Below are 16,149 nucleotides of genomic sequence, written 5' to 3' on the forward strand. Positions count from 1 at the left end.
AAAGTTCACAGAGGAACTTTAACCCTCCTCTGTTGGAGGATAAACTGTTCCACAGATCAAAAATGCCTTACAGACACTTGTGGGAAATAATCAAAAGCACAAATGCAAAGCAAGCAATGACACTACTGCTAGCAAAGAAATACAGATGTCAGCTATAGATGCTTTGTAAACATGTTGACACCTCACTCCCAGCTGCTGTTTATCACAGCAATGTGTCAATGTTTCTGCCATAGTAATATGTGGAGGTCATTTCTACACATGCAATCTATCTGGACCAATCATCTGTTCACGATTAAAACAATCATAACTTAATGATTTTTTCAGCTGTTTGGTTTGTTGGAAATGCCAGATATCTATCAATGAAACAGGATACCTTGATACAATACAAATTATTTTAACTCCTATTTTATGACAGTTATTTTAAACAGCCCTTGTTTTCTGACTCTTGTCTTTGATCTTTTTACTGTTCTGACCTTTTTTTTAATGATTTCATAAATGTTTTCTTTTGTTTTTCTTTTAATAATTGTCATCTTCTGTCTTAATGTCTTTGTAAATTGAATCGCCTCGTTGTTGAAATGTGCTATATAAATACATTTGCCTTGCCTTGCCTTACAAATGGAAGTTTTCATGCCAAAAAATTATATCTTTGTAGATAGTGACATTAAAATTTACCATTTATAGTAATTTCCCCTATGTTTAATCAATTCATTCATGTCTAAGTATAGCTTTTGTTACATTGCAAAATGTATTTCCTAATTTTATTATATTGGTAATTTTGGAAATAAAGACTTAATTTTAAAAGAAAGACATAATTACATTAAATGGAATAGTTCCAGGGTTACTTCCATTTTAGCAGGGTTTACAAGCCAGCTGTTAATTACAGTTCCAGTAAAACATTTACTTATTTACATTTTAATACACATGATTAAAAAAAATGTATATAAATCGAGTTATTTCTCCTATTTCATTTATTTGCAAAAGTATCCTGTAACTTGTTGATCAAGACACATTTTTAAATGGAGCGACTTTAATTCTTTTTTCACACATAACAGATGATGATATCAGTCTCGATACACAAAAGAAATGGTAAATGTGAGGTTTTCTGTGTGTATATAAGTGTAGGATCTGTCAAATATCCAAGTGGCTGAAATAATGAGAGAAAAAAAAGGTCAAATCAGTCAACCGGTAACAAGAGAAACACTGAGTCTCTGAGTGACTCCACTGTGATCTGGTTTATTTAACCTTGGCATTGAGCTCCCTGCTTTATCTCAATATATAAGAACAGGTTCCACGTTGTGCACAGCAGTAAGATTCGTCTTTGATTGTTAGTGTAATTCTTCTACTGTAAACTGTCCATGAAAAAATGGCTTGTTATTTCAGTTCAGCTTTCCTTGCAGTGTTGGTCGGTGTTGCTCTGACATGGTATGCAACTGATGAAGTCAACACTTTCAACCGTAAGTATAATACGTTTTTATTTAGAAATGCTTTTGTTGCAATCTTTATTTGAAATATCTGATCATCCACAGATAATAAGTAAAACATATGGACTGACTGAGACTTGTTTAATATGCATAATCAGCATATAATGTGGCAAGTGAAAAGAAATCTGATTTATCGCTTGTCTCCAGAGAAAAGGGACATATTCGTAGACATTTCAGCAGTACAACATTTTATTTTTACTGAGGGTAAAAATCTGGCTGCACAAGTGAGATACTTGAGATTAGTATCTGTTTGCCTCTCGTTTGCTTGAATGACAGCAGCACGTGAGTTGCTTGGACTCCATTAGTTTGTTCAGACCTGATAAATCTCGTTAATCCTGCTTGATTAAACAATGTTTCATAAAGCTTCTTGTCAAGTATGAGTGTCTGTCTTTCTCAGTCTTCGAGTGCCTCATAAATATTCAGTGGAGTTGAGTTCAGGTGTCTGTGGAAGACAGTCTGAAAAGTCACAGTTGTGAGGTGTGTTTGGATTTATTATCCCACTGCAGTAGGAATCCTTGTCTACAAAGATGTAAACTAGAGGCAGGATTATGTCCCTGAGGAATTGAATGCTGCTGCTCCTGGTCAGGCTGGAGTCGAGGTGTCCGGACTCCAGAGTAGGAAAACTCCCCCAGACTTGTGTATTCCCAGCAACATGTTTCGCTGTAGGCTTGATCCACTGTAGTATTGTTGTATCTCCTATTTGTCTCCTTACAATCATCGGTCTGCAACTGCCACTAATCTCTAACTGAGATTTAACAGGACTTTTTCATCATCCATTGCTATGTGCTAGCCACTGCTAAGTGTCTGTCCCTGTTTCCTTTCCTGCAAAGTGGTTTCACCTCATCCTCTGACACACTACTAGGCTAAGCAAAGTCTGTGTCTGTGATGACAATACTTTCTGTCTCTCAGTGAACAAAATTTGATGTGTTGATCTCCTAATGTTGTCTTCACTGTTCATCAACCCGATCCTGCTTTGGCTACAACTGATTGAGTTTCCACTAAGTGTTTTCGAGCGCTGTGGTCTGACCTCTTACAAACATTCAGTCGAGCTAAGATTTGACACTGAGTAACCTCCTCTTTTCTCAGAGCCAAAAATCTGACATCTAAAACTTTCATGTAATTCTGATGCCATGTTTCCTGCTGTGACAGTGCTGGGGTAATTAGTAATGTTCTGCTGGAAACTTGAGATCATATTTTGAACTGATAAAACCAATCCTGGAGATTGATTTTCCTGAACAAACCTCTGATGAGTCAATCAAACCCATATATGGTTTATTTTAAAAGAAAGTGTAACTTCACCTTCTGTAATATAGACATAGTCTTCTTCTTTTTCTTCTTCTTCTTCTCCCCCCTATTTTCCCTTTAGGTGTCGCCACAGCAAATCATCTGCTTCCAGCTCACCCTATCTTCTGCATCCTCCTGTCTCATACCAACTAACTTCATGGAATATAGAAATAGAGTGTCGCACCTAATACTATCTATCAAATTAGTTTAGGACAAGAACAAAATTGCACATAAGAACTGTATTAGACTAAATGTACCAACTTATTTTTAACCTTTGGCTGCAGTTGATATTGTTCCTCAGCTGTTATACTATATATATTTCAGCCTCCATCCGAGAATTTCTTATGTCATCATATTATGAAAGTCTTCAAATTGTAGATGAAGCCATTCACCACCCCAAGAATCGGTAATGAACTCTCAGATAAATTATCAGATTCTCTGTCTCTGTTTTAACTAAAATAATACCTGTGCAAGAGAGAACAGAATGAACTGAAACTTTTCTTTCATCTGTCAATTTCTGTGCATAGACCAAGGATAACCTCCTCTCTCATCCAATTGTTCACATATCATCGGCAACCTGAGCCTGAGACCCATGAGATATGTCTAGCTGCAGAGCATTTTCAAACAACCCTTAAACTGCTACAGGAACGAGTGAAACAGAGCTACAAAAGGAATGTCACGTTACCAGGTAGACCTGCTTTCCTTCATTATATCCAGAAAATCTCACCTTGGATGAAACTGGACACCGTGGAAAAATGCCTTTTATATTTATATGTTATATGTTTATATGTTATTATAACCTTAAATGCGAGCAAAATGTGTAATTTATCCTCTTCTGCAATTCTGATCTGGTTAATAATCCACCAAAACACTGGCCAGTTTAAATGGGTGCCAGAGGAATTCTAATAAGAGTTATTGGGGACTTTCTCAGTCACTGTTTTCATTTAGTACTATGTGTGTGTCCTCTCAGATTTTAAATGCTTCTAAAATTTAACAACATTGAATCCCATTCAGTTCTTGTGATGTAAACTTTATTATGCTGCTTTGTAGAGATATTATCACACGAGGACGTGAGACTGATTGCAGAGATGTGTCACTGTCCTACTGCAAGTCCAATCAACTGTCAGCACAGTCATCTGAGCAAGTACCGCACCATATCAGGAGACTGCAACAACAGGTAGCTATGTGACCTGTGATGAGTCAGAGAAGCAGGACTATGTTGATGTCAAGCAATAAATACATTATACAGTGGACGAACCGATAATCAATGTTCCAGAAAGATTAGTGAAAAATGTTTCAAAGGTGAAAATGTCAAAAGACATTTTTTATGATTTCAGTAACCCTCAACTGCCACATTTCTATGCTATTCTTAATTTAAAAACTGCAAATAATCGTTTTCTTTAACCCTTAGATGCACGAGTGATTGGACCCTACACTCTTCCATTAGTGGGTCAAAAAGGACCCGTGTAAGAATCAGTGTGTTTTTATGCCATTTTTGTCATTTTGGTTAGGAATAATAATTTGCATTATTGTTTGTATTATATTTTTGTCCACACACATGTTTGAAATATGTTATATATTATTATTCACTTTAAAACAGATTTTGAAAAATTTGATAATTGAAAAAAAGAAGAATATTACACAGAACAAAAATAGAAGAATATCAACGACCATTTTGTTGACATTTTCCTTCAGCTGTTGCTGCTCTCTGTCCCTCCAAGTTTATGCACTGCATCACCTCTTGTGTGGTTATTATTATTAGTGATAAAGAGTTTGGGGTAGTAATACAAATCTTAGAAAATGTAAATGGAATATCAAAAACATGTTTTTTTAGGAGTAGCTCAAAAATGAACATTACAAAGAGTTTGCAGGAAAACGACCTCACTGGGTCATTTTTGCATCTCAAGGTTAAATTCTAAATGTAAGAACTACTTTCTCCACCAAGGTGAAAATGAGCTTAAATTACCACCCGTGCCACCCAGATCTGTCCTTTGATCTTTTAAATATAAATAGTTTCTGTTTCGTCGGTTTATCCTATTACTTGTGTAAAATGTTTCAAATTCACTAATTATGTAGTGTTTCGAGTTTGTAAGTTATGGCTAAATAAATCTTAATTTATTGTAGCAAAGGGTAAATACGAATGTTGTCAGTGTCAGCAGTAATGCTGTATTTTCAAAAGCGAAAATAAAACATAGTTCGTTGCATTACGATTTGACATAGTTTGCATTTAAATGAAAAATAAATATGTTAATGAATGACTTTATTTCAAAATGGGCCATTATGAACTTCACAGTTCCTAAACTGCATCTCCTAGAAATGATCTTTATGTGCTATTTGTTTGCAACACAACGTGAGCTGAACAGAACACCTTGAGTTTGCACTGACCACTACAAACAAAACATGAACAACTACGTCATTTGTGAAAGCAGCCTCTTATGAAACAGAGTGACTTTTTATTTTTTCAGCTGTTTCAGCAAATCCAACAAAATGACATAAAGCATGATCAAGTGAAGAAGCCCTATAGTGGGTGGATGGGTTGATCACTGATCTTAATGAAACACTTATTTTAACTTTAACCCTAGTGTGTAAGCACAATCATGACAGTCTACTTAAAATATTACATAGATAAAGTACTCAGTGGACAGTCATATTTTTATTAGTGATATGAAAACAACATCTTACTTTTATAGCTGACTGACTTGTAACTCATTTTGCTTTGTCTGGGAGTGCAAATCATGTCATTTAGACGATATTTTAAGGGAGTAATCTCCATATTATTTTCTTGAACATTCAACTGAGGGTGGGTACAAATATCCATCACAATTGCTCAAAACCCGGGGACAGCAGTGATTGATATCTCTAGGCAACATTTCAAACATCAAAACTATTAAAAATAAATTTTTAATATGGTTATATGGTTCCTGGTTCTGCTGCACTTATTGTGATCCTTTTCCGTTTTTTAAACAGTCAGCTGTGAGTACGACAATATCGTGAGAGTGCAACGCTAGATCAGTAGTGTGACTCTGGATTAGGAGCACACGTCAGTCACAGTGCAGTCTGTGCTTTTTCCAAGGAAAAATATAATATCAGCAAACAGACATATTCAGGATCTGACTGCACTCTGTCAGTTAGTATTAAAATAATCATTTGTCAAGCTTCTCAATTGATAAAAAAAAAAAGATTATTTTAAATGCTTGATGATCCTTTGGAAGAAAACAAATGATGTTGCATTCAATGATGTCATATACTGTTCTGCACTGCAGTATTTTTGGACGCACCTCATGATTCTTTTTGTCAGGCAAAATCCTCGCTGGGGAGGAGCCAACAGGGCCTTGGAGAGATGGCTTCCAGCTGAATACGACGACGGGCTGAACGAACCCAAGGGTTGGAACCGAAAACGGCTCCATAATGGATTCCATCTTCCCTCGGTAATCCACAAAATGCTGGGCTGATGGACACAAAAGTCTCGGTGGAGAAATTACGGTAGAAATGAAGCGAGCTCACCCTGCAAAACCTGAGTTAATGTAGCATCCCATCTATTTTTTTAACCTGTTTTACAGCTGATAAAGTCCACAGCAATTTGGGAAGAGCACAAGCGTGTGTAGGAGATAACACAGATTACAGCTGCATTTGAATATTGTAGCCTGTGCTTTAACACACATGACTTCCACGGCTTGAAAGGAGCTGGTTTCCAGTCATGTGGATAAACATTATTTCTTTCAAACAGCAGATGAACTGTTATGCTGATACTTGCATTGAATTTCAATCTTAATTTATGCACTCATTACACAGAGTAAGGTCCTTTAGTGGAAGAACTCATCAAATATGCATCAACTGTACCCAGCCTAGAGTTTACCTCCATATATGAGAGCTATAATTTACTAAAGTGTTTTAGATAATTAATAATGTTTGATCCTAACTGTTCCATTTCTTATTAGCAGAAGTTGAATAAATAACATCTTGGATACCTAATGTTTTGCATAACTCATTTGAATCCATTGCCAAACTTCTTTTTCTTGCAGAAACTAGGATATGTTTCCTGGTGCACATCAGAGCTCTATTGTTGAGCTTAAGACATTTATCTATTTATAGCATAAGTTAATAAATTGAAGAGTGAACTAGTAAGGCATTCCCCAGAAAATATGTTAATGGTGATAAAATAAAAACACGTTACTGCACGACCAGTTGCACACTGTAAAAGTAGCATAAATAAAAAAAAATTCTACTTTTTCTACAGCCTCGGAAGGTCAGCATGGAAATCGTCAGGAGCCCTTGTAAACACGCTGATCAGCTCTATACTCAGCTACTGGTGGAGTGGGGCCAGTTAATTGACCATGACGTAACCTTTACCCCTCAAACCTCTGGATCTACAGCTTTTGGGACGGACTGTTTGGATAACTGTAAAAATGTGCATCCATGCTTTCCCATTGAGGTAAATTCAAAGTACCCTACCTTTTTCTTACTTTAAATCTTGCTTGCACTCATTGTGCAAACAAGATATGAAGCAATGAATTCTTACAATTCTTTCTAGAAAAGGAATAGTTTCACATTTCAGGAAAATATTAAAAATGTATATGCTAAATGATATTGAAAAGACTAATACCACTCTCATATCTGTCCATTTAAAGCAATTGGAACCAGCAGCCAATTGCTTAAGATACAGACTGCCTGCACTGTGAGGCAGCTACTGCCTTTATGACTGTCATAAAACAACTTCCTCATGAAACACTACTACTACTACACTACAACTTGAACAAAGAAGATACACCAATAAGCCACAACATTAAAAACACCTGCCTGATATTGCATAGACCCCTCTTATGCCACCAAAACAGCTCTGACATATCAGGCCATGGATTTGGGAACTCTTGGAGTGTTCTGTGTGTCTGGCATCAGAACGTTGGCAATTAAATATTTTGGTCTGGTGGGATGCAGGGTGGAACTTTGTTGAATCAAACTTGTTCCAGAAAAGAGCTCTTTGTCATCTTCCTCAAGCTGTTCCTAAGCAGTTTTTGTAGTGTGGTAGGTTGCACAGTCCTACTTGAGAAGGTTGTGGGTTGTCATCAGATAACATCCAAATGAATGCAGGACCCTAAGTTTTCCAGTAGAACATGTCATTCTAATGAGTTGAGTAGTGTCATTCACTGCACATGTTGATGGTTTCAATGTTCTGGCTCATTGGTGAATGATGTATTAATAAGTGAGCTTTAGCTGAATCTTGTTATCTCCCTGTGTGAAGTCATTATGGTAAACTATGTACTTTCCAAAATGCCAAAGTGTTCCGATAAAATTCCAAGATCACAACAACAAATACAGTGAAGGTAGATTGAAAATAATGGAAGAGTCAACTTAAGCAGCATGTCATAATTGTTTTTGTTTTCTCTACAGACAGAAGATGAGGTTTGTGGTGAATATGGCTGCATGTCTTTTTTTCGCTCTTTGCCAGACTGCCATGTACAGCTGGGGTGTGATATAAGACAAGCCATGGAGCGACAACAGATCAATTCTGTCTCTTCATACATTGACGCTTCGGAGGTGTATGGAAACACTCCAAAGCTTCAGAGCTTCCTCCGTGACCTTTGTGGCCTTAATGGGAAACTTGCAGTCAACACCCAATTCAGAGATCCCAAAGGAAGACCGTTCCTTCCGTTTGTAGCCAAGCTGCCTTCAGCCTGTCACCAGAACCCACAGGATCCACATGGGGAGAGAGTGGAATGTTTCAGTGCCGGAGACAGTCGGGTCAATGAGGGAATGCCTCTGACTGCTTTGCATACATTGTTTATGAGGGAGCACAATCGGATCGCAGAGGCACTTGAAGGCATTAATTCTCACTGGAGCCCAGAGATGATATACCAAGAAGCACGCAAGATTGTGGGTGCTCAGCACCAGGTATGTGAACAGCACACTTACATATGCTGAATGAAAACTGACATGCCAGAATCAAAAGCACACCACAAGAATTTATGTCTCAGCTAGCTAAAACAGCTGTCACTTTTCTTAATCAATCATTTTGCCTATAAAATAATCAAAACAGTTGTCAAAACTGTTCATTTCTCTGAGCTTTGACATATTTAGATGAAGTTTGGGACATTTCAGGAAATGTTCCAAAACATGGCACCACTCTCCTCTCTGTCTGTATAATAAATGTGAAGTTACTATCTTTTCTTAGAGAGTAGATAGAGGACAAAACAACTAAAAGAGCCTTTTAGCACATTTGACATTGTACTTATTAACATGCTGAAAAGTCGAGATTTACCATTTCATGTAAGTCACTGCAAAAATGACAAATACATATATATATATATATACATATATATATATATATATATTGTCTACAGCTGTGTTTTTGTATAATGGTCAAGTTCATTTAAAGCGACTTTTTGGGATGTCACAAAATAACAGGCTTGCTTCCTTTAACTTTTTGGAGTAAATAAACTATGGTGCATTGTGCTGTGGAAGGTTAGCCTAGCCGCGCTAGACCCAGCTCTGAAGACACAAGGGTCTAGGAACTCTCGACAGGGAGGGAGGCGGTCTAAAAGGTTGTCTATCAAATCCCTCTGCAGCAATTGGGTAGGTATACAACCAATCAGCGCAACGAATAGGCTGATGTAGTTCCTAGAGCACCGGAAATCAGAGGATGCGGGAGTCCGGTGAAGCCTTATTTATACAGTCAATGGGTAATGCTCAAGTATATTACAGACATGTTAACAGAAAGATTATTCAGAGTCGGTGCTAATGGAGCTCGACTGTTGTCCTTTTTGTTGTCAACCCTGGCAGAGAATTAAATTTGTTGCCGTGGGTTGTCTAGCGCGGCTAGGCTAGTTGTTTCCGGTTGTTTCTGTCAGAATCGTCGCGCCTCTGTCGTCACTTCGTTACGCCCGCCTTCTGACTCTACACTTCATGGTGATTCATTGGCCAGTTTTAGGAGCATCCAACCTCGAGGCTTATAGAGGGTAACTAGACCCACCCTGGCAAAGAATTAAATTCGTTGCCGTGGGTTGTCTAGCGCGGCTAGGCTAGTGGAAGGTGGCAGTATAGGTGAAATTACAAAAAAACAACAACTTTCAAACAAAGAAGAAACAAAAAACTTTGGACAATACTGAGCAAAAAAAAAAATCTTCATGATTTTTGTATTCTAAAAAGACAAAGAAGGAAGTGAACAGCTGATTGTCAATGCGAGTTCAAAGTTCACTACATGAGAACGTACTTGAAAAAGTAATCATCTCCTGTTATGTGCATTTGCTCTTGTCTGGAAAAAGTCAACAGCCACCTCCAGTGACAACTTAAATTGGTGACATTGTTTTTACACTTTGCAGTTTCCACTAAATCAGTGCTGCTTATCATGACTGTTTTATTTTTTTAATAAGACCTTGACCTGTGATAAAAAGCTGAGTTTCACCTTTAATAGCTTAACAAAGTGTTAACATTTGTACTATCAGAGAGTCATCCGTTTTTATTAGAAGAGTCTGAAATCAAATGCAGAGATGACTCTTATTTAGTCATTCCTTATTATGTGCTATAGTTCAGCTCCTGCCGTTCCAGGTAAAAGCGATTCTGCTTTTTGACTGTGAACTCTCTTTCATTCAAAAAAGATTTTCACAGAAGAAACACAGTTTTGTATTAAGAGGAAAGCTAAATCAATAGTGTATAGTTCTCTGTATTACAGTCATTTCCATTAGAAATTCCTTTAAAACTAATGCCAGTTCTCATTCCTGTAGATATACACATATTTTCTTCTGCAATGTGTAGTTACTGTGCTGCAGTGAGTTTAAACGTGGACTCATATTTAACAGCTCATACTTAGCTCATACTTACTCAAAAAGGCTAAAAGATCAAATTTGATAGAGGCAGTATGAATGCTAAATGAGATTCAGGCCTGATAATGATGAGAAATTAAATGTGGGTCATACTCTGGTCATTATGAGGCCAAATCTGCTAGAATTTTGAGCTACTCACATTATGAGAATGTGGACGCTTTGTATCCTGCAATCTGCACTCCATCATCATGACTGTTAGACACTCATGGTGAAGATAAGAGACACAGCTGTACGATGAAAATGAAAGCACGTGTGATTTGCAGCCATAAAGCTTCATTTGAGGAACATAAATGATGCCTGAGGGGAAACAAACTAATCCAGCAATTACAAGCGTGGAGATTTCACAATTTGCAGATTCCAGGAGGATGTGCATACTAGTAAAGATGGACAAGCTGATAGGAATGGTGTGGACAGGAATGGTCAAAAAGAAATTCTTTCTGTTGTGAACTGAATCTTGACTCAAGGTCACTGCAGTGCTCACAGTGCAGAGGAAAAGAAGGCTCAAATAGAGCTTCTATTCCAATGAAAAAGAATTCTTGCATTCATTTCTAGGACAATCACTTGTATATAAATGGCAGGCATGCAGGAAAACTTTACAAAATCAATAACTGGATTTATTCTGATTACAAGCTGTACATGCTGACAGCTGTTGAAGCTCATCCATAAATGGGATTCAGGGTCAACGTACTTAAGATTGAAAGCCTTTACAACAAGCCTCTAGCTGCAGCCTTAGTACATTAACTCTTTCTCTCAATTAGATCTTTTTGCGTGAGGTTCTGTTCAACGGTTTATCTGTCAAATTTTACCACAGTGTCTAATTTAGGCCACATTGCTGAAATAGAGAGTAAATTATTAAATTATATTCAAATTCCATTGCTGGTCTTGAGCTAGTGGAGGTTTTCACACACTGTATGGATGGTGCAGGAGTAGAAAAGGTGCACTGAGTGACTGATGTATCAACATTTACAAGAACGTGAAGTCACATATAAGTTGAGCAAGACATGATAAAGATTAATGAAGAGAAGCCTTCTCTCTCTGCTAAAATCTGTGCTGATTTAATCGATTCAGAATTATTTCCACCCTGACAGCTGCTGTTTTAAGTCTGATGACTGTTAGAAACAATCAGTATGTGAATCTGCTGCTTTACTGTCAACGCAAACTCTCAGAGGAATCTTCTGCAAATCACCTCTATAGTGCAGCCCTGCAAACTGCAACTGCTCCTTTATTATTAGTCAGTATTATCATTATAGCTTGGAGGCTATAAGGAAAACTTTTATATTACGCATCATGTGACTATTTGCATTTGAAAGTGAGAGTTGTAGTTGAAACAGCCAAACCCACGGTCTTGAAATTAGCAAGTTTAATTTACATACATTAAAATGCACTAGTTCAATTAATTTCTTCTTCTCTTTTTTAATGAGCTGCTCTGAGCTATTGTTTTGCAGTAGAACCACCTCCTCCTCCTCCTATCCACCCACTCCCTGCCCCAAACGTTGCCATGTCCTACTGCTTGTTGTATACCTGTACATTCAGAGGTTATGTATTTTAAAATAGATATGCAAAAACAAATAAGTAAAAAATTCAAACACAAAGTAGATTCTACCAGAGGATACCGTTTCTTACACTCTGCTCTCGCCCTTGTTTGACTCAAATCAACTTCTTCCCTCAGCCCAAAGATTACGAGCGGTTTATTGTTGAAGTGTGTCATGGTCACAAATGAAAATCAGCAACATTTCAGAAATCGAGCGAATGAGGTCTTTGCTGCTTATGTTCATCCTACATGCTGACACTGACATTCTTCAGCTGCAAACGGATACATTCACAGCATTAAAAGTATAAGCATGTCCAATGAATGCACTCATTTAACACTTTTCTGCCAACATTGCCCACAGAAATTTATCTACTCAGACATACAGAATGCTTTAGGCATCTTTTAGCACTTTGTTTTTGTTTTCCTTCCTACAATTTTGCTGTTTTGGTCCCCTTTCACTGCTGTCATTGTGTCCTTTTCAGCCGCAGTTGGCAGCTGTTTTTAGCAAGAAAGTCCCAAAAACACACTAAAGACACCTGTCCAGCATCAAACTGCAGACCACTTACCACCGGTGCATCATTTAGCAGCTAAAGTATGAAATACTTTCCTCTAATTTGGTGGAGACCAGAACAGAGCTAAAACTGGACTAGGTGGTCAGACACAGTTTTTTAAAAAAAGGTTTTTTGTCTGTTAGCTGTATAAATAAGAAACTTGACACTAACACATCAGCCTATCAATTTAACAGGAAATAATATGCAATTATTTGATTCACTGCTTCTTTCTGCTGCCTTCATGTGGTCAGCAAGTCATCTGCCATCATGGTTGTTCTACTAGCTAAGCAGTACTTTATATATGTAGTTTCTTGATAACAACAAATAGAGGACTGCATCGCTAAGTTATGAACCTTGGCTTTTTCATTGTTTTCCTGAAATCAGACATTTTTTTCCCAATGGTTTCAAATTTGTCTCTTTAAATGGCTTCTTCCTCTTCTTGACTAGTATTCATTTGAACCAGAGAGCCGTAAATATGGCTCTGCACTGCTCAGTACAAACGATAGGCACATTTCTGTTGGGATGACAGCAGGCTTTTCAAAGCAGGGCAGGCTTCAGAACCAAATGGAAAAACTGTGTCAAAGATTGACAAGTTTAATCCTTCATCAGTCTCTCTGCCAACACTCACACTTCACACTAGATGACAAAAACAAAACATGTTCTCTTTCCTGTGGCTGTCTGCATTTGTGTTTTAATTCATAGTGAACTTTTTCACTGTTGATACGCTTTTTTTAAATAGCTTTTACCCTCTTGGTAGCAATACATCCCAGGCAGGTGGCGCAGCAACGATCAATTGAACTGACTGTTGATAGCAGCTTTTTCCTTCAGCTACAGACTGAGAACATTATTACTCGTGAAGAAAATGTTGGATGCCTACATTCTTCATGAAAAATAATCAATCAATCAATCAATCAATCAAAGTTTATTTCTATAGCACTTTTCATACAAAATGAAGAAAATCTTTTAATGCAAAAGATTCAATGCCTCCACCGAAGGCAGCTAGTGACCATGGTGCCAAGCTGCAATGTTTCCCAAGTATTTTTGAGCAAAGAGAAAATAAGTCTGTGAACTTTCAGATTTTGGGTGCTGACATTTGACTACAGCAGTGGATTAACAGCTGCTATTTTCTGGTAACTAAGAGACAACGTCAGAGGAAAGAGACTTATGATATTTTAAAAAAGATGGTATAAAGTGGAGTGGTTCTTTAAATAATTTGTCAGGATGAAGCATATAAGGCAGGTTGAGGATTTACATACTGTAGCTATAACCATGACCAGCTTGGAAAATCCTTATATTTCAAGTGGAGTGAAAAGTGTGGGATTATCAGGTCTGACCAGGCTGCAAACCAAGTGCAACGTTATCTACATTGTTAGAGAGAAAAAAAAATCAAAGCAAAGATGAAGAATAAAAGTACTGAAGCTCTGTGTTTTTGTTTCTCAGGAGTCATGAAATAATTTAAAAAGTTAGTACTTTAAAGCCTGGTCACCAGTAAATGATTAGCAAACAAAAGATTGCAAGCTCCATACTGAAAAACATAAAGAGTCAACAAGTACTTCAAAGCTGTCATGTCATCAGCAGATGTTGAACCTGACTTCCGCTGACAAGAGAGAGCAGGCTTGGCACACTCAGATAGGCTTAAACACTGTGGAGAGATTAATGAAAGCAAAACACAATCAAACACTTCAATGAAAAGTACACAATCGAACCACTCAATCATAAACAACATTTAGTGTGTCAAAGGGCCTACAGAATAAGCCATATATAGTCATGTCAAGCATTTTTAGACTTGCATGTTATTTATATGCAATGCTCATTGTTCTTGTCACATTATAACTCGGGAAAAGCAATTAAAAAGTTCTGCTTCAGAACTAGAGCCAGAGCTTCATGTCAGACTAAATCAGTGATTCTCAAACTTTTTCTGTCAGGCTCCAGTTTGGAGGACAAAAAACTTTAAAATGAATCATTAAAATGTGAGTAGTTTTAGCTGTAAAAATGTCTTGTCGTGCCTTCAGCCCCATCAGTTGATGTATATCCACAGACATGTTCAGCTAGTTTGTAGCTCTGTTGACAGGAGGCTACTTGAGAGAAACAACAGAACTGTGATATCAATCTGAGAAAAAAAAGAAAAAAAAAAGAACTGTGATATCAGCCAATGAGTAGAATGCCTTTAAAAAAAAAAAAAAATTCATTATGTCCTCCATTAAATCCATTCAATTTTCAGTCATCCAGACAGGTGCCAGTTAATCTTAACTTGACCACTTTCATGTGAATTGAATCAGATAAGATAAGATAAAATAATCCGTTATTACTCCCCATGTCAGGGGAAATTTCCCGTGTTACAGCAGCAATACACAGCAAACACAACAATCATAATAACAAAAAAATATATGCAATATATACAAGCATGAAGGATGAAAATAAATAGAGTATTATTACACTATGAATAGATGACATCAGCAAAAATTGACTTGTGGAATAAAATGTAAAAGTGCAGAAAATGACAGCAGTGCAAGGAATTGTGCTTATGTGTTTATGTTAGCATCAGCCAGTGATGCTGATGTTGTACAGTCTGACAGCAGATGGGATGAAGGGCCTGTGATAGCGCTCCTTCTTGCAGGGTGGGTGTCTCAGTCTGCTGCTGAAGGAGCTGCTTAAAAACCCCACAGTGTCATACAGTGGGTGAGAGGGATTGTCCATGATGGATGTGAGCTTTGCCAACATCCTCCTCTCACCCACCGCCTCTATGGAGTCCAGGGAACAGTCCAGCACAGAACCGGCCCTCCTGACCAGTCTGTTCAGTCTCTTTCTGTCCCTCTCAGTGCTTCCTGCTCCCCAACAGACCACTGCATAGAAAACAGCAGACACTACCACAGAGTCATAAAATGTCCGGAGCAGAGTCCTGTACACTCCAAAGGACCTCAGTCTCCTCAACAGGTGGAGGCGACTTTGGTCCTTCTTGTACAGGACCTCTGTGTTGTGTGACCAGTCCAGTTTGTTGTTGAGGTGAACACCCAGGTATTTGTATGAGTCCACTATCTCAATGTCCATACCCTGGATGTTCACTGGTGCGGTCTGAGGTGCCCTCCTCCTGCGGAAGTCGATGGTCATCTCTTTCGTGTTACTGGCGTTGAGCTGCAGATTATTTGTTAAAATTTCCTGGGTTTCTCTGAAAGACTGCTGAAAAACTTTGTCATACGATGGACAACGGAAGAGTCTATAAGAATGCAGAACTTTTGTTCACACGGACACATCTGGTTCTGCTTAGATAAACCGCTAACAGTTACGGGCAGTTGGGGGCAGTTAGGGAGGGACTTCTGGTTGTAACCCTAGGGTCAGCTAGGGAGGACTTCCAGGTTAGGGGTACGGTCAGTGTTGCTGGGCAGATTTTGGGTTGCTAGGCAGATTAGAGGAGGGAAGGCGGGACTTCCGGTTAAAAAAACATCTGTTAGGGGGCGTGGTGGGTGGGACTTCTGGTTGTGAAGTTG

At 38.0% G+C, this 16,149-nt stretch overlaps 1 protein-coding gene across 1 annotated transcript in view; it reads left to right on the forward strand.

Annotated features, from left to right (window-relative positions):
- The first annotated feature begins 1,379 nt into the window (after nucleotides 1–1,379).
- tpo (thyroid peroxidase) overlaps nucleotides 1,380–16,149 on the forward strand; it is a 45,918-nt gene continuing 31,148 nt past the window's right edge. Inside the window, exons 1-7 of the mRNA XM_051957745.1 lie at nucleotides 1,380–1,454; nucleotides 2,848–3,171; nucleotides 3,293–3,453; nucleotides 3,816–3,942; nucleotides 6,064–6,193; nucleotides 7,003–7,197; nucleotides 8,154–8,654. Coding sequence (XP_051813705.1) covers nucleotides 3,017–3,171; nucleotides 3,293–3,453; nucleotides 3,816–3,942; nucleotides 6,064–6,193; nucleotides 7,003–7,197; nucleotides 8,154–8,654 — 1,269 coding nt within the window. The 5' untranslated portion in view covers nucleotides 1,380–1,454; nucleotides 2,848–3,016. The remainder of the gene's footprint in view (nucleotides 1,455–2,847; nucleotides 3,172–3,292; nucleotides 3,454–3,815; nucleotides 3,943–6,063; nucleotides 6,194–7,002; nucleotides 7,198–8,153; nucleotides 8,655–16,149) is intronic.

Source organism: Acanthochromis polyacanthus, chromosome 1, assembly GCF_021347895.1.
Source record: "Acanthochromis polyacanthus isolate Apoly-LR-REF ecotype Palm Island chromosome 1, KAUST_Apoly_ChrSc, whole genome shotgun sequence".
NCBI lineage: Eukaryota > Metazoa > Chordata > Actinopteri > Pomacentridae > Acanthochromis > Acanthochromis polyacanthus.